Genomic DNA, 19,206 nt, shown 5'->3' on the forward strand with positions numbered 1-19,206 from the left:
AAAATTAATTTTGTTTTTCAAAACATTTCTTTTTTTGTGTTTTGTATTTTGAAATTATGTGTTGTGGAAATTGTATTTCGAGTTCTAAAATTTAATGCGTTTTCGATTATTTATTTTGCTTTTTTTAATTGTTGTGATCTTAAATATGATTTTGCGTTGACTGATTTGTCGATGTGATTTGCACTTCGGAACCGTGGTACAAAACAGATGTAGTTAAATAAATGAACAGGCCTTCAAACTAAGATTATATGCTGAACAAAAAAAGAAAAAAAAGTTAAAAAAGTTTACTTGGTGCTTTTACATTCCTGTAAAAACATGCGGTGGGACTAATTAAGTGTATTTCCTCAACCGTTGAGCATTTCCCATGGCTATTGCTTAATGCGCCTGGTCCAGTCGTCCGCGTTATTGAACACAAACAGGTTCTGCTCAGTTGCACCGCTCTCGTCTCGTTTTAAGCTTAAGCGGCAGGAAGATAAGGGTCGCCACAGCGGCGTCAGAAACCTGTTGTCAGCCATTTCGGCTGAAGGCTGACAGGAAGTGGGGCTTTTGAGACGGGCAGGGGGAGGACGCCAAAGCCAAGTCAAGTTAGGTTGAGCAAAGCACGTGTCTGGAGTCTGTGCTAACAGTAACTGAGGGGAGAGTGATGTTGTGACGTTTGACCTCCAGCTTTCTTTGCAGCTCTGTTATCAGTCCCTACTCTCTGGTTTTTGCTCAGATCTCCGGTTCGGTAGCGCTAACTGCCTGTGCCCCTCTTTGACCTTGAAATACCAACAGTGTGCGAAGAGAGAAGGGGGGAAACAAGTGAGAGGGAACCGGAGAGGGGAGACAGATGAGGGGAGGACAGCAGCAGGTGGTTGTCATGGAAACAGGGAGGATTGTTACACGGCTCACGTCAACAGACAAGAGTTGATGGTGGTGCTGGTGGTGCTGGCGGCGGGAGGGGGGTGGTAAAGGGGGTTTGCTGGGAGCGGGGGGATGCATCAATGTGTAGCCAAGTGCCCATGAGCCAGTGTTGGCTAAATAGCCACAAGACCAAGGTTATGTCACTCGGAAGGAAGGAAAGGGGGTGTGCAAGGCATGAATGACGAACGCACCGTGACACGGTCCCACATTTTCATTCTTATCCACTTCATTTGTGCACTTTGTGATGACTAATCCAGCAAAAAAGAAAAACCGCAAGACTTTTCTGAGATATGCCTCTCCCCACACGTCTCCTGCCAGCACATGCTCTCCAACTAGAATACAGGCAAGCACTCTGTTGGGATGTACAACAGGCACTGCAACCCACGCGGTGTTTGACCTTGTATGCATGCAGACACATGCTAAAGATTTAGTCACAGCCACACAGAGCTGCCCCCCCCCCCCCACACACACACACACACACTCATTCAAACCCACCCAATCCTTCTGTCCTTCTCATCACTGCCCCTCTCCATCTCACACACACAAACATGCTCTGACAGTGGCTCATGGTGCCCCGACGGTCACTGGTATTTTTATGTTCCCCTTCCAAGCAGAGATGCATGAATGAGTTGCTCGCTGCCAGACTCATCAAGGCTCTGGGAAATAGGGACTGAGTAAGAGGCAGTGTGAGATAAGTAAAAAAAATAAAAGGAGTAATCATGCAGACAGATGGAGAGAAAGGAGGAAGAGTGTGATAGACAGATGGAGGTTTGGCGATAAAACATTTAGAAACAGATTCTAACCACCCGTTCAGAGCCGGAATGCAGGGTGGAAGTGCAGGAAAGGTAACTGGTGTTTTGAATGTTTTGTGCTGTGAGATATGTGATCGTAAAACCAACCCCACTGTTAAAAAACAGCTGAAGATTTAAGAAGGTGGTGGGGGTTGTGGAGTCCACCGTGTGCAGCCACGCCGCGAGATGTGCCCCTGCTCGTGCGTCCTTCATCACTTTAATCACTCAGACAAATTACATGAATTGAAATGCTTGCTCTGTTGATGAACTGAGCTCTGAGAGGCTGATTCCAGCTGATAAGTTTCCAATACATAACAGAAAACAAAAGACAGGACAGGCACGGAGAAAGAAGGAGGGTAGAGGAGAGAACTGATAAAACAATGGGATGTGGTGACAATAACAGACCAAGGGGAGGCAAAAAAATGGCAGGGAGGGTTGGCATATGGCCCCAAGGCACTGTAACGAGGGGCTGACAGTGGCAGAATGGAAAAGAAAAGCTGAGGCGCTTAACGGTGGAGCTTCAGCCATGGGCAGCAGTTGTACTGAGAAAGATGGAAACACTTTCTTTACTGGCTGCATAATCAATGTGTTTGCAGCATCATTTATCATAGTTACAAAAAAGGTGATGCAAGATCATTTATTCAAGTTTGTTCAACAAGAATATCTAAGAATATTGCAATACTGGGGAAAGCAAATAAATTGTAGTAAAAATGTTATATAAAGGAGAAAATTTGTACAAAGTGAAAGTAGAACCTGTCCGTTCCTCTGAATGTTTCATTAATCACAAAAACAATGTCTTCTCATATGAAACCTTAGATATTTGTTAACCTATATTTGTGTCAGTTGAGAGCAGGGCTCTTTTTTCTCTGCAATTGAGAATTTTTCACCACCATCACAGTTTTACGTGTGGCCACTGAGCAGCACTGGAGCAGCAGTGAGACTTTTGCTGAAGGGCACTGCAGTAGGGTTTGGGAAGGTGGAACACTCCTGGGCATTTGTCCCTCCCAGATTTTATCCTGCTAAGTTTTAAACCATCAAGCCTGCAGCCAAAAGTCAGCGTCTGTAACCATTAAAGACCCACTTTGATAAAAATGGTGTTTTTCTGTGTTTTTAACATGTTATTGTGGAATTTTTGTCATGATGGAGGACATAAAGACAGAAAATTAAGCTTTAATTTTAATTAAGATTTTTGAGTGTTTCTATATTTGAATCATTGTAAATCAGGAGCATTTGGAAAAATGGGTTTGACAAAGCTAGTAGGTGTGACGACCTACATCTGCATGCCACAAGCTGCCTGCTCTGCTCTATTCTGATTCAACCACTTGTAGACGACCACGTACATCCGTGTACATCTTTATTTTCCGCATCTGAGCTGCATCTGAATCAAACTTGTTACGTTTTTGTTGCACCGCTAATGTTCAATTGGGGCTGTGAGGGGCTGTAAGCTAGCGGAAGAGAGTGTAAGATGATGGGAAGTGAGGGAAGTCTTGTACTGTGCCAACGGTCCTGCCCACAATTCAGAGGTGAATTTCTGATGAACTACTGCTGCTCTGCAGAAACTATGTCCTAGAACACGACACAGGTTTTTGATTTAGACTAATGACAGCATAATTATAATTAAAAGACCACAGGGGACACTTTAACAATAGATCAAAACATGATAAGAGTGGGACTTTCAGATTCCACTGGGGTTTGATAGATTTGTTAAAATAGTAAAATAATATCAAAATCACATGCACCAAATTAAAAATGGCTAAATGATTCTCATTTTCGACGTTATCAGGCAGATGTGTTGCTCTATCATTTTGCTGTGGTGTTGCACTGAATTTGAAACGGCGCTTCTTTTGGAGGTCTGACTGGTGTCAGCACAACTCTCTTATCAGCCAGAGAGGCAGAGGCATGAACAGGTGAGGCAAGACAAGCCCACCGTCCTTTCACTCTCTATCTGCAAGATGTCAGAGATTTCCTGAGGGACAAAGATAAATGATGCCGCTCTCTTTTTTTTGTGTCTTTCTTTGTCCTTTCTTGGTTTTTTTGTCCACACATTTATTCCGCATAGTTATGATCCTTTGTGTCCTTTATTTGTTTTGATCGGGCAGTTCCAAACCCCTGCTTTCATTTCTTTTTGTTGTCCTTCTGCAGGCAAACAAGCTACGCACAAAGACCCTGAAGAATACTCTAAATCCAGTATGGAATGAAACACTCATTTATCACGGCATCACAGGAGCTGACATGACCACAAAAACGCTCAGGTAAGTTCTCAGCTCTGACGTTCTCTAAGGCAGGCCATTAGCATCCCTCCCTAGACAGCCAAGTGAGCAATTCATTATGAAGGTAGGAGATGAAAGGCCAATGCTCTCCACTGAGATGCTGGATGCACAGCGTGCTTCCCGGTGGAATTTTTCAGGTACTGCAGTTAATTATTACAGCCAGGTGACACAAGCACACTGTTCTATTTCCTATCGCCGCAGTAACAGCTCAGGTGTTGGCTTATCCAGAAGTCCCTGCCCCTCCTCCTCCTCATGGTGTTCTCCCTTATGGTATGATTGAGGTCAAATGTAGCCATCTTGTCCCAAAAAAAATCAGGTGCACTCCTGTCATCCTGCATGAGAGTTACACATGTGCTTCATTTGTCGATGTGTGTGCTGAGTGCAGTCAGTGTCAGTTTACTCAACACGTTCATGATAGGGTTGGATGTTTATCCTGAGGAAATGCAACACTGATGCATACACAAACACAATTCCATCTACGCTGTAGACACAAATACACAGTGAGGTGTGTGCCTATCCTCTTGTGATTATGTCAAGGGCAATCACAGGCAGGAAAGAACATGTGGCCCCTCCTTTGTATGTAGACAGAACACACAGGCTAAACCACAAATGTCCTTGAGGCGTAGACCTGCTGAAAATTTTTTCCAATTCCAAAACCAGACAGAGGATCCTTCAAACGAGAGGAAACCCAGCTCAAGGGCACATTGAGATGATGCCAAAATGAAAAAGAGGAAGATGTGGAGTATGATCAGTAACACTCATGAGATAAAAGTAAGATAGAGTGAGGGCTTGGACCATCAAGGATTTGGAAAGAAAAAAGCTAGAAGGGTGTTGAGTGACAGATAAATGGGGGAGAATGAGAAATGTGGGAAAGTCAAGATGACAGGATGGAGACATGGAGAGGATCCAAGGGTCAGATGAAGGAGAGAAAAGATTTAGCACAGAGATTCTGAAGTAATGTAATGAAGAAACTAATGTACGGCGAAACAAAGCACTGAAAAAGTAAAAACACGTATGAGAAAAATGTAAAGCATCGTACAAAAATGTGATACTTGAATGTGGGTTTAACCCACAGTGTTCACACTAGATAAGCAGGGAGGGGCGTCTTTTCTTTTCTTTTTCTACTGTTTACTAGTGCGTGAAAAGTCGAAGCAGTTTTTCTTTCACAGCTCTGTTACAATAAATGACAGACTTGGTGTCATGAAATTCTGCCTGTGCACAAACCGCAATTATTAATTTATTCTCCACGATCAATTTTCAAAAATTGGCACTTCTGTGAACTAAAGGAGACGCCATCCATACGTCACTACCAAATCTGAGTCACAGATTGATCAGAGACTTGGTTGACTTGATTCAACCTTCAACAAGCGTTTTGCACGTGGAGCCCGAAAATGGTCTTAAAAATGTAAGTAACTATGAGTAACATGAGATTTTTGAAAGCAGAAGCCCAAAACACACATTAATGTGGGCTTAGATAGACTTCTACGTGTTGCTGAGGGCGGTGTGAACGTAACTCAAGACACGAGACAAGTGTGAAGGATGAGATCTCTGACAGCAGAAACAGACATAAAGACAGGCTTGTGTTTAGATGCAAACTACCACAGCTAAAGAACAGGTTTTGTCATCACCGCATCTCGTCAGATAGTGGCAGGATAAGGAAGAAGCTGAGAGGAATCCCCTCAGCTGTGTTTATGAACTGGGTTGTGCCACTATGCATCAAGCTTGTGCCAGCAGGATGTGGAGGAGAGCATGTTGCCTCTACTGATCCCTGTTCTTTGTGCTCAGCTAACAAGAAGGCCCTGAAGGCCCGGGAATTTTTGAAGGTTACTATTAGATTGGCCCACAAAGCTGTTGAAGTCACAACCCTCAAGTTTAGAGGAATGGTTTATCGTACTCGTACAAGAGCTTTGACAGGAAAGTCTTTTAGATTGGATTTTTCCATCCTCTCTGGAATAAAAACCTTTCAGCCTTAAATTCTGTACTCCTTTCATTAATCGCTTTGGTAAATGAGGTGTTCTTTACAAAAGTAACAGAATATCAGCACTATTTATTTGAATTTATACAAGGACTTCAATTTCATAGCATCTTGGGGAACGGATCCAATTCTGTTAGCACCACCTTGGGGCTAACACATTAATAATGCATGCACGCAAATACATCCTATATTTCAGAGCTTTGGTAAATAAATTAGGAAATGCATTTATGGCTGGTTTCTCAATAAAATAGTACAGTGGACTCAGTTCAAACAGGAATGCAAGTAACATTACTCCTTTGGTTGGATTTGCTTTCACACCAGGCGTGCTCTGAGGCAAACCAGACTGACGCAGCCCAAATGCTTGGAACAATCACACAGGTCCAAAAGTTAACCACTTGGAAGCTCTATTACCTGACCAAGAGTGGGATAAAAGCAAGAAAATGAAAAGCTGCTATTGCCTTGTGCCTGTGCCTCCTCTCTTTATTGTATTGTGCTGTGGGTGATTTATTTCGTCCCTCGTAATATGCACCATTTAAAGCATTTTCGCTTCTGCGCATGTGTTTACCCTCAAGTGAGTCAAGAGCCCTGCTCTTGAGGGAACTATGGTTAGTATGTTTGGTCAGCAGCAGGTTTCGGGTTAAAGTTTTAAAAGGTAAACTATCCAAATGAACAAATACTGTTTTGAATCAGGCTGCCTGGTTCCACAGTAGTTAACGCAGCGAGAACGCAGCGAGAAGACCCTGGTTTAGATCCAAGATGGGACTTTTCTGTGTGGAGTTTCCATGTTCTCCCCCTGCATGCAAGGGTTTTCTTCGGGCACTCTGGCTTCCTCCTACAACATGCTTCATAGGTTATTTGCTTGTAGGTATAGATAGATAGATAGATAGATAGATAGATAGATAGATAGATAGATAGATAGATAGATAGATAGATAGATAGATAGATAGATAGATAGATAGATAGATAGATAGATAGATAGATAGATAGATAGATAGATAGATAGATAGATAGATAGATAGATAGATAGATAGATAGATAGATAGATAGATAGATAGATAGATAGATAGATAGATAGATAGATAGATAGATAGATAGATAGATAGATAGATAGATAGATAGATAGATAGATAGATAGATAGATAGATAGATAACTTTATTTATCCATTTGGGAGGTTCCCGCATGGAAATTGACATCTCCATCGCATACAGCACTGGTTGACATACATATAGGAAAAAGCAGCACAGTAACTAGAAAAATTAGAAAAATTAGAACAGTAAGAAACAGTTTAAATATCTGCAAAACAGCATATACAAAAAAGAAAGGTCATTCAGGCCCTTTCCCTTTCCTTTTCTGTCGCCCTCCCCCCTCCTAAGTGGTGGTTAAAGAGTTTGATGGCACGGGGGACAAAGGAGTTTCTCAGTCTATTAGTCCTGCACCTTGGGAGGAGCAGCCTCTTGCTGAAGGTGCTTCTCTGGCTGCTGATGGTCGTGTGCAGAGGGTGGGTGGCATTGTCCAGGATACACGTTAGTTTTTTTAGTGACCTTTTCTCTGCAACAGTAGCCAGAGGGTCTAGCCTTGTGCAAACCACAGAACCAGCCCGCCTGATCAGCTTCTCCAGCCTGGAGAAGTCTGTCTTTGAGGTGCTACCCCCCCAGCACACCACAGCGTAGGTTAGAGCGCTGGCGACCACAGACTGGTAGAAGATCCCCAGGAGCTTCTTGCAGATGTTGAAGGATCTTAACCTCCTCAAGAAGTACATCCTGCTCTGGGCCTTCATGTACAGCTGCCCCGTGTTGCTCGTCCAGTCCAGCTTGTTGTCCAGCCACAGCCCAAGATATTTATAGGTCTGCACAACCTCCACCTCCTCCACTCCTATCAGAACTGGTCTGGGGTTGGGTCTGTCCCTCCCAAAGTCGATGACCAGTTCCTTAGTCTTGGAGGTGTTGAGCTGTAGGTTATTTTTGTGGCTCCAGACAACAAAATCCTTCACCAGGCTCCTGTACTCCTCCTCCTCGTCGCCACTGATACACCCCACGAGTGCGTGATTATGTAGGTCTGCGACAGGCTGGTGACCTGCTCAGGGTGTACCTCGCCTTGCCCGGACAGCAGCCAGTTTAGCCCCCCGAAAATGAATTGATGGATGGTTTGAATTAAACTTGCTAGTGTGAATTCACCCATGTATAAATAGAAAACTTATTCAGTGCATTTAGTTTTTACAATCAATTGCAGCTCTCAGAAATTCACTGTTGGTATAAGGTTTTCTAGAGAACCAAAATGCTAGAAATTTACGATACGCGGCTGCAAAATTCATCCCTCACATTAAACAATCTGAAAATGAAACATGAAAAAACTTCCTTGGCAAGTAATTAAAGTAAAATAGTGGTGTTTTTAACAAATTCTATGTTAAAGTCTTCTGCTACAGATGCTACAGATTCTCTATAATTTAAGATACATTTCTGAATATTTCTTTATTTAAATTGTTGTGAATCAGGAGCAGATGAAAAACTGTAGATGAAAAACCGCCATGAAAATGCTCTCATCTAAAAGGCTCACTTGCTTAAATGCTGTGATGCAGCAAGTGAAATGGGCAGACCATATTTTTACAGCTCCACCTGATTTTGATGCATCCATTTGGAGACAAATGGATAAAATTAACATTTTCCTCATCTGAGCAGGCATCTGGCCCAAAACTGTACAAGTGGATAGTTCTAATGTTGTTTGCCATTTTTGTTACCACTAATGTTAGCTTGGAGTTGTAAGGGGCTGTAGGCTAGTGGGGGAGTGTGTAAATAAAGGAGTAATGGGACATCAATGGAGGCTTACAACAGCCCCAAAATTCAGAGGTGAATTTCTGATGAACTGTCGCTTTGCAGAAACTATGTTCTAGAAAACGGCATCTTCATCACTAAAAGACCACTGGGAACGTTTTTACAACAGATCAAATCCACAAACTTTAAAAACCACAAGCTCAAAACATAAGACAAATCTGGCAAAAACAAACTACTAAAAAACGGATGCACTGAGAAATGCTAAACAAGCAGCGTGAAATAAACTGAGATTTGGGGTTCACAATCAAAGAGAGTTTAACACAAAAAACAGTAGGCTGAACTCGCCAATAGGTGTCTCTTACACTGCTGAAAATTTTGGCCCAAATCTGTATTGTCTTTGCTTCTATGCCACTAAATTACATACATAACACATGTGTATCAGATGTTTTAAGAAGAAGCTCCAATGTCACATTTCGTTTGACTTTAATATACCATCAGCACGCACAGGCATCGTGAACTACACTGGAGGAGAACACAACAATATCAAAAAATGGTTAAAAAGAGGCAGACAAAGCTTACAGTGCGGGACATTATTTCTGCCCCACATTCAGGTCACACTGTAGACTACTCAGAACTATCTAGAGAGAAGCCCAGGGACATCCACAGCAGCAGAAGGGAAGGGATTGTTTGATCAATGAGACAATCCTTTACATTTGTACTACAAACACCAATCAATTATGAGGTCAAGCCAAGAAAAAAGTAGCTTAGATCACAGATCCCAACAAACAAAGGCTGAAAGCAAAGTTGGACTACAACCAACAACTTCTGGGGCATGGAGTGATCCTCCTGTGCTGTTCATTGTGTGACACAGAAAAGTTGGCAACTGTTGAGATCAATGAATTATATACGTTTTTCTTTAACCCTTATGCTATCCTAGGCACTTTAGCGTTGGGAGTTGGGTCATCTAGACCCACTAGACAGTGCTCTTTTCAGTGCTTTTTTCTTCAATGATTTGTGATCTTCACTGGTGTCCATGGATTACATGAAATCTTTCCACCTTTATCCACCTTTATCATGGTAGGAATAACACGCCAATGTAAGGGTGGGGTCATCTAAGATAGGACAAGGGTAAAATGATTTCCTCTGAGAGTAGCTTTACTGCATAAAGCCATCATGTCCAATCAAAATAAAGATATCCAGGTTGATTGAAGAGCCATAAATGGTTGAAAATAAGGGAAAAAACTCAAACTTCCAACTGCAATTTTGTTCTTCCTCTTTTCAATAATCTTAAAATGCTGAGCCTTGGTGTGCTTACTTATCTTTAAGGGCCACAGGAAGTCCATTTTGTTATTAAGAATGAAGCAGCCGAATAAACCAATAACTAATTCTTTCAATCCTGACTTCACGGTTGGCCTCAGAACAGCTAATCCTTTAATTGATGCAGCAAAACTGCTAGAGGTGCTCTAGTCTTGAGAGAAAAATCCTTTGAACTGTAATGCACTGCATCATCTTGATGAATAATTTATGCTGTTACTATGTATTAAAAGCATAATTATTTAAAGGCATTCGAAAGAACTCAAGATACTTTTAACTTCCAGTAAATGTCTGCTTGTTTCTCAACTGATTTTGTCATCTGGGGTCAATGTGACAGGAGGAGTAGATTCCCTTGAATCTGCCTGCTCGTGAATTTCCGGTGGTTTTGAAAGCACTGCCCGGTAATGAGGCGATCTTCAAACCACTCCATTGCACCGCACATTTTAGAGAGAAGCTATTTGGGAAGACTCATTTTTAGTTCTTGTAACTATCATTATGTCACTAAAACGATTAACAAGCTGCCAAATAACAGCAGCGAGATGGAACACGTGAAAGTATTGAGATCAGTGGTGGATTTCGAAGGAGTTTCTGTTTGTTAAAGGAGTACAAACAGGATGTCAGTGCAGGGTCTAGTCTATCTCCTCTTAATTTCTTCCATCTATCTCTTCATTCCTCCATCTGGCTCCATAATAGACTTGACCATCCTCTTCTGTGGGCAGATGGGAATAGGTCTACCACTCTGATTCGATTTCGTATTGAATGGAGGGCAAGCTGAGATTGGATACCAGATGCTGCTGGTGGAATGTAGTCAGACACTGAAATTTAAAGGAAAAGAAGAAAAAGAAGTGATGTTAGGGCCTAAATGATGCATGGTAATGGCACTTCATTGAAAAGAATTTCATCCACAATTAGTTGGAAATAAAAGTCTCCCTATTTTGCAGCAAAAACATTCTGATTGAGAGAGGCATCAAGCTATCCAGCCACTGTGTAAATAATCTGTTAAAAATCTTAATGGGACCCTTGATTATAAAAAAGAGAGAAGAAAAAAGTGGTATGGAAGGAAAATATATGTAGATTAAAGCACATTAGTATTTTTGTTTAGCAAGTCGGGGATTAACATGGACATCACCATTTTGTTTCCTGCATTGCATCAAAGTGCCTCCTCAAGCTCTGTAAAGACTGCATCTCTACATCCCTTGCAAAGGGTGTTCCAAAATTCCTCAGGTGTTCTGTAATCAGATCACAGGTTTAATGAGATCTTGAGCCCCTCAAATTTTTTTTGCTTCAACTCTGTATTGTGTATGCTGGCTCATCAAAGTCTTCTGCCCCTTCCAGCTCCCCACATAAAATGTTCTGCTCCTTTGCTCTTGCTGTGGGTATCCTAACACCTTCTCTAACTGTTTTTGATTTAGTTTTTATGTGCGTAAAAAACAAAGAAACTTTATGAAAGCCCATAAAACCAAAATGGCGGATACCGAGTTGGTTTGACATTCCAAAAATATTGCTTTGTTATCATTAACTTTTTTTTTCCCGTTTTATGTGAATGTAAATTGTTGCCAATTTACATATTTTGTCTAAAAATACATAAAAAACAAGAAATTCAAAGCTTAGAGAATGGTTCCTTTGCTAACAATACCCAGACCGTAAGTTACTCGTTCTCTTCAATCACTTAGTGTTCCATTTGGAAGGGCACCAGCCCCTAAAAAGATTGTCTCAGCGTAGAGTCTCAATGGGCCAGCTGTAAATTGCAAACAGAACATGCGAAACATTAAAAACCAAAACAAGAACAGCATTTTCTGGACATGAAACTGTAAAACAAAACTATTATTCTGCAAGAATAGAGCATGTTTACATGACTGCTGCATAGCACACTGGTTTATGCAAAAATAGTTTGAGGCTTCCTTATACTTTGTAAATCAGTCAAAAATCCAGTTGCCTTTACAGTGAAAATTATCGGTCATTCCTCGTGATTTTGTGTGTTCAGAAAGCCACAAGCTTTCACAGCCCAGGGTATGGTCGCATTTCCTGCACTTTTTTATCTGTCAAATCAAAACAATGTATATCTAAGTTTAATTTGACATGTTTGAGATGGCTCTCAAATATTTTGAAGTCCCATTACAGAAGGTGATAGTTTTCTTTTTTCTTTCAGCTTGTCATGTTCAACAGCTGAGCAAACAGATTTGAGCTGAAAGCCTCTTGTGTTGGACATATTTTACTGTTATAACAGGGGGTTATGAATCTTCTGACACACAAGGTATATATTTGTATGAACATCCTTGTTTTCATTTTTTAAAAACGTTTTTAAAATTCTGAACTGAAACTGAAGACTCTCACAAATGTTTTGAGACATAAATGTATTTTCTGATTTAATTTGAAGTCTGGTGAGGCGGCAGTGGAGAACTGCTAAAAATGACCTGGCCTCAGTCAGACCCCGAGGCAGATTTACAGCTTCCTCTCACCTACCAGCAGCAACACTGTTCTAAGGATTGTATTTTTATTTACCACAAAAGCACATAGCAACTCTGCAAACTCAGGGCTCTATGGATCTAATCTTTAGCAGTTGCTTCATTACTTATTCCTAAATAAAAACAGCTGTTGCTGTAGCAGATTACACTTAAAGGTTGTGCAGCAACAATCAGGTGAAAAGGTGGATTAAAGAAGTGACTTGCTGTGTTAATGAATGGCACAAAATGCTAGAATTACAAAACAAAACAAAAAAGAAATTAAAGGAAACCTAGACAAGAATCTGCTTTTTAATTTAAATGAGTTTGCCCAATAAAGTAAGACATAGTAATTAATGCTCTCCTCTTTGTTTTTCCAATTCATTCAATCCAGGGTTTTTACTTCTCCAGTGTTTTTAAAACCCATCCAGAGATCCCATCCACACGTTTTATGATAATCACATGCCAGTTATTTATTTATTTATTTATTTTTTCATGTTGAATTTCCCAGTGCAATCCACCTTAAATTATGTGGTTTGAAGTGATGCAAAACAGCAGAGAAAAGATAATAAACCAACAAGGCTCTAATAATTCCACATGTCCTTATGATTTAATTATATAATCCTCAAGGAATCTCTGATCATATTTTCTTATATATTACGGAGTTAAACCAACATCATTATTTCACCAAAGTACATGAAGTACATGAAGCATTGTATGTAAGAAGATAAAACATTGAAAACCAGAATGGAAATGTTAGACCATAGAATGTTGAAGGAGGCTCCATGAATGTATTGTGACATTTGTGTTGAACTACTACTTACTACTACTGCAGACCTACAAGAGAGAGTTTGGTACTTTTCCGCAGTCTCAATATCAAGATGACGCGCTCAGTTTACTAAATCATGATTTATTGCATATTTGCTCACAATAACCTCTAGAGTTTACGATAATGGTCCTAAATGACAAGTATTAACTTTTTTAAAGTCAGAAATGTTGCCACAATGTATTAACATGACAGGAAAGGAACAGTATGTTCAGGGCAGTGCCCATTCATTACAAGTTATTTATTTAGAAAATAAAACAGGTTGCCTTTTGTTTCCGTAAGGTGACACCTCTGTTCACACTTGATCGTTAAAAAAACTAAGCAATGAGTTTTAGATAAACAAAAGTGTCCATAGCTAAATTAGGAAAAAAGAAAACACACTGTCTGGTCTGATGATTGCTACTGAACATAGGTGGTAGTCTGAATCTGGATCACACCTCAACTCTGAATAACACCATTTGTGAATGTTTAGGTGTAGGTTTTTGAGGAGAACTCAATAGCTGGAGACTAGAGCTAGAGCAACAAACATGTTAAAACATTTTAAATGTAACTCTAGCAACAAAAAAGAAGACCCAAGTTCATGACAAAACCAAATCTGAGACACAACAAACCCAAAACGGTGGAAAAACAGAGGACCTGACAGTGAACAACCTAATCCAGTGACCCAAGAAAGCTTGATAACAGGACAGAAACTGAACACAAAAAGCTGAAACAGATGACCATGTTTATTAATCCCAACAGGAAAAAACATTTCTTTAAGCAACATTCCATTCTCAAGTTTTGGTCACATCTTGACGTGAAAAACATTTAACTCAATCACTTTTGCTAACTTCTGCATTCCCGGTAACCCTTTGACTCTGGAGATATTGCTGGCGACACCTAGATAACCCACACTCTTTGACATACCGTAACTCCTCCACACTTCATGTGATCAATGTGAATCAGCTGATTCAGAAAAGCCACGTTTCATACCGGCTTTGCACCAATATGCAATAAATAACTAACGTGAAGAGTTGCAAAATGGTGCTTTTCTCCACGACAGAATCAGCTGATTTATATCAACTGTGTAATTTACTGCTGTTCAGTGTTGCACATCAGCACAAGGCTGGTTTTCTACCCTTCAAAATCTGCTGGAATTACATAAATTTTGTACATACACAGTTGAAGAGTTACTGTAGTCTAAAGAATTTAAACACTGGAGCTAAAGCTCTGGTGTATAAGGGTTAAGTTGATGGTAGCCCATGTCTGAGGGTGTGATCCCCCTCGGGTCTGTTGTGAAATGTAAGAAGGCTGTAAATGTGTAACAAAACATCTGAGACTAGATGTGACAACCTAGATCAATAAATGGAGAGCTGTGGGTATTCTGATTGATTTAAACTTGACACTGTTGCCATGTCAATGTTGTGAGCGAAGTGAGGAGTCGACATTTATGTTTATGAACTTCAGCAAGCTGACCATATTTACGATTGAGAGGGTACAGCTGTCCTCTTGTTGGCCATGAGGATGTTTGTGTTCCTTTCAGAGAAGAGGGAACTTACTGTAGTACTCAAATCTGCTTACTTTGGTATTATCTATAAGAATGATTCACAGTTTAGCTTGTAAAAAGTGCATATTATTAATGTGCCACTCCAATTATCGTTTGATCTATTGTAAAAGTGTTCCGAGTGGTCTTTTCATTATGAAAATGCTGTTTTTAGCTAAAATTCTGCAGTGCAGTAGGAGTCAAGGGTAGGACCATTGGCACGGACCAACCCCACCCCCCTTCACAGTTTCTGAGAGCTCTCTGTTTTTTATATGGTCTTGTTAGCTCACATCCCCTCACAACACCAACCTAACATTACTTAAAAAAAAAACACTTTAACAGTAAGAACATCGAACATGGTTGTGATTCTTTGGGCTTATTGCCAGAAAACGCATTCAGCTTCCAATCTTTCATTGACCATAATGTAAATTAGAAGTCTCTTTATTACAATGTATTCTTCTTGTGATGCTGTCTATAAGAGGAGACAGGTGAATCAATATCTCCCTCTGTACTTACACAATGGGGCCTCTATAAAATGAATTTAGAGCTCGCTCTTCTCTCTTTGTCTTCATTGACACACCTTGACCCGACTCCTCCTCTTCTTTTTTCTCTGATAGTTGGACATTTGATATCCCTGTCCCAAGCTTTTATTCATGACCAATGAGCATCTCCAGCAGATGTTCCCAAGTCACTCTGAGTTATGACCACGTCTGTCAGATGAGATAATGTCGTTAAACATATGCAATGTTTGTAGTGACATGAAAGATTATGTTAAATTAAATTCCATACAAATAATTACTCTTTTGTCTAATTTAATATTTCGAGATTGAAATGTGCCACAGTTTTATTTTTGAATGAGTTAAAGTTGCTGAAAAAGTCCTTTTCAGAATTGGTTTTACAGTTTTTCAGTACTACAGAAACAAACCATCAAGAAATAACAAAAACGTTGCTTTCTTTCAAGCAAGAAATAAGCAGCGTTGTTTCAAGTCCTTGAGGAGTTGTCCAGTTAGGTTGATAAAAAATGTTTCTAGATGACGAGAATGGAAAACATGGTAATCCCTGGCAATAATACAAGAAATGTTTCGATAAAAAAGCTAACCCTGACCAAACTCTGTAAAACTAAAAATGAAAAACCAAAGCCAAAGTATTTTTTAAACTCCTATTTATGAATCGTTGTGGTTTTTGGACACATTTACAACCACCTGCTTGGCAAGTTGCCAGTAAACACTTTAATTCTCTATTGCTTAGCTCTTCTCATTGCTAAAGTGGCTCATGAGAACCTATGGAGCTGAACACCTTGCAGGGACTAGTATTTAAAACAGGATGCATGCCTGCTTTAAACGAGTTTTCACTCATCCAGCTGTTTCTTTTCTCCTGTTTGTTCAGACTGTGTGTATGTGACATGGACAGACTTGGACGAAATGAATTCATTGGAGAAGTGAGAGTGGCTTTGAAGAAACTGAAGGAGGGTGAAAACAAACGTTACAATATGGGCTTGGAGAGAATTGCACAGGTTTGTACTGTAAATGCTTGTTTTCCTGTTTTTTGAAATAACTACTGACCTTATTTTCCCCCTAAGAATCTAAATAGTTAAATAACTATATTAAATCTTTATAACATGCTCTGGGTTAGCTTTGCAAAAAAAAGTCTGTTAAATGATGCAAGTGCCTGAGATTTATCGGGTTGCTCCTCAAGAATCTCTCACTAGATTTGACTGGAGTTTGTCCCATTTGACTTCAGTTCAGTTCAATTTCATGCCAATTTGGAGTACAAAAAAAACTTCAGAAAACAATTGGAAAGAGCTCAAAGTGCACCATCAACGTTTAAACAGTCAAAACAAACAAATTGCCTAAATGAAAACTTGGAGCCAAGTCAACTGTCAAGGTTTTTCTGCAATAGAAATCATTGATAATTGTGGGACTAAAATTTGAACTTGCAGCCTCAGAATATTTAATGCCACTTAATGAAATGTTGAATGAAATGTTTTGAGCGTTTCTCAATAGGAATACCCACTGATACCCAAGTTTAAGCTTCTCTTTTGAAGATGTTAATTTTCCTTCTGTGATCATAAAAAATGTTTTCTGATGACATTTGCTTTGAAAACTGCACCACACACATTATAATACTTCCACCCCCAAATATCATAATAAGGCTTTTGTATGGATGACTTTCTCTTCGTACTCTACATTTAATATTGATAAGCCAAATTTATACAAACAAATAGTTACATTTTTGTATCAAGACTTAAGTCTTCAAACCCTGATGTGAACCTACAAACTACAATAGGCTAAAATATTCTGGCAACATCCCTTTCATGGTCATTCTTGATCCTAAATTTATTTCACTTGTTTTGTATTTGTTTTCAGAATAAAGAAACTAACAACCAGTTGGTGGATCAAGGAGCACTTGTTGGAGAAGAGGAGGTAAGATGACGATTTAGCTTATACATGTAAAATTAAAATGAAAAAATATAGGTATATATACATGTGGGATGTGCAAAACACACGTTTGTGGCACGTTTCATCTGTTGTGTGTCGGCTCTATTGCAAAAAGGATGTGTTTAATTACCATGATCTGTGTTTGAGGCATCAATTTTAATAGCCTAATGAGCAATGAAACTGCTCACACGGATACCATGTAGCAGCGGTGTGTTAATCACACCAGAGCATTATCTCATCCCTTCTCATGATTTTAGACACAGAAGCTAATTGCTTCTGGTCTCTGATAAGATTTGGTTTATGGCTCAAGCGAGAGATTAAAGGGAGACGAGAGTACCTTTATTCTGCCTGGCCTCCAGGTTCTGTAATTACAAGCTGGAATTCAAATCCCCCACATTGGATTTTATTTTTATCTTTCATTTTGTTGTTTTGTTGCTTCAAACAAATTAAATTTGAAGCAAGTTTGCGGAGCTCTTAGGATGTAGATGACAGCTGGCCTTTTTACGTTCACAGCGAGGCCGCATCCTGGTGTCACTGTGTTACAACACAGAGAAGAGCTGCCTGCTGGTGGGGATCATTCGCTGTGCTCACTTGGCAGCCATGGACTCCAACGGCTATTCCGACCCTTTCGTCAAAATGTAAGCTACTGCAGATATTCATGAACATCCTACAAATGATCTTCCTGTACAGATTATTTTTATTTTTTATTTTTTTGCATTTGCCTTCATAATTCAACAATGATGCAAAATGACAAGTGAAGAGTGTGGAATGAATGAGAATACTGGACCCACTGTTTTGATCAATCTTCTCCCTACAAGCAGAAGATCTTTGCATCAACCAAACCACAGTTCTAACCATTCTCTTCAATTAAGATATACAGAAAAAAGATTGTCAATTGTTCCATTTCTCAGCTTAAAATCTGGGCACATTATATAACTTTTAATCCTATTTAAAAGAGGTTACAGTGAAAACATACACATTTTTCCAAACCAGATTTCACATTGTCTTTCACATTATTGGAAAAGCAACACAGCATGAATAGAAACACTGAGGTGATTCGTGCTGATGCAAGCAGAGAGCTGCAGAAGCAATGAAGTCTAATGGCAGATGCTGAAATTAACCACTGGCACAGTGAAGTGACACTACTGTGCAGCCAAATCTGTAAGGATCTCACAGATGGGACACTGTTTGTAGAGATATAACTCTGCTGGAACAGACATTTTCATTCATTTTACTTCAGCTTGTGTCTGAATCGCCACATCCCCTTGAAAATCACTTCCTGTATGTTTTGCACATCTGACTTAAAGAACAAAAATGATTGATATGTAGTCTAGTAAAAAGAACTAGGAAAAAGTGCCAGGAACAGATTTAAGAATTTACAGTTCTCTCCTTAAAGATTGGGATTTAAAGTAGTAAAACAAGAGGTACTGTAATTTGGACTTGATGTTCATGAAATCAGGGGGAAAATGATCAGACATGGAGGATTTAACCTTTGTAGCTCATCACTGTTGTTTGTAAACTACAAAAGCAATCTAAGTGATGTGCCCCTGGGCTCCCAGTGAGGATGATCACAAGTGAAATTACTGTGTGTGAAAAGAAAACTGACATTGACATGATATTTAAAGCCATGCATAAAAATGAAGCAGTTGCACTTATGTTTGGTCATGAATGAGCAACAACATAGACCAATGTTTGGTGAAATTGCTGTAATTTAGTCAGATCACATTCACAAATCGCATTTTGTGTTTGCATTCATTTTTCATAACGTGAAAGTATTTTAAAAACATAAAAAGACCCACTGATTAAAATTGTGTTTTCGGCTTTTTTAACATACCAGTACTCAGTTTTTCTAATGATCAAGGACGTATTTAAAGAAAATTAAGCTCAAAACTGCAATTCTGAAGATTTCTTTATTCAAATCATTGTGAATCAGGAGCAGATGAAAAAAGGACGTTAG

At 39.7% G+C, this 19,206-nt stretch overlaps 1 protein-coding gene across 2 annotated transcripts in view; it reads left to right on the forward strand.

Moving 5' to 3' along the window:
* doc2g (double C2-like domains, gamma) overlaps nt 1–19,206 on the forward strand; it is a 51,817-nt gene that overhangs the window by 8,171 nt on the left and 24,440 nt on the right. For both annotated transcript variants that reach the window (XM_004065859.5, XM_078953078.1), the window contains exons 5-8: nt 3,837–3,946; nt 16,198–16,324; nt 17,178–17,234; nt 17,763–17,887. In XM_004065859.5, the coding sequence (XP_004065907.1) occupies nt 3,837–3,946; nt 16,198–16,324; nt 17,178–17,234; nt 17,763–17,887 (419 nt within the window). The remainder of the gene's footprint in view (nt 1–3,836; nt 3,947–16,197; nt 16,325–17,177; nt 17,235–17,762; nt 17,888–19,206) is intronic.

This window comes from Oryzias latipes, chromosome 1, assembly GCF_053564925.1.
Source record: "Oryzias latipes strain Hd-rR chromosome 1, Olatipes_Hd-rR_3.1".
Lineage (NCBI taxonomy): Eukaryota > Metazoa > Chordata > Actinopteri > Beloniformes > Adrianichthyidae > Oryzias > Oryzias latipes.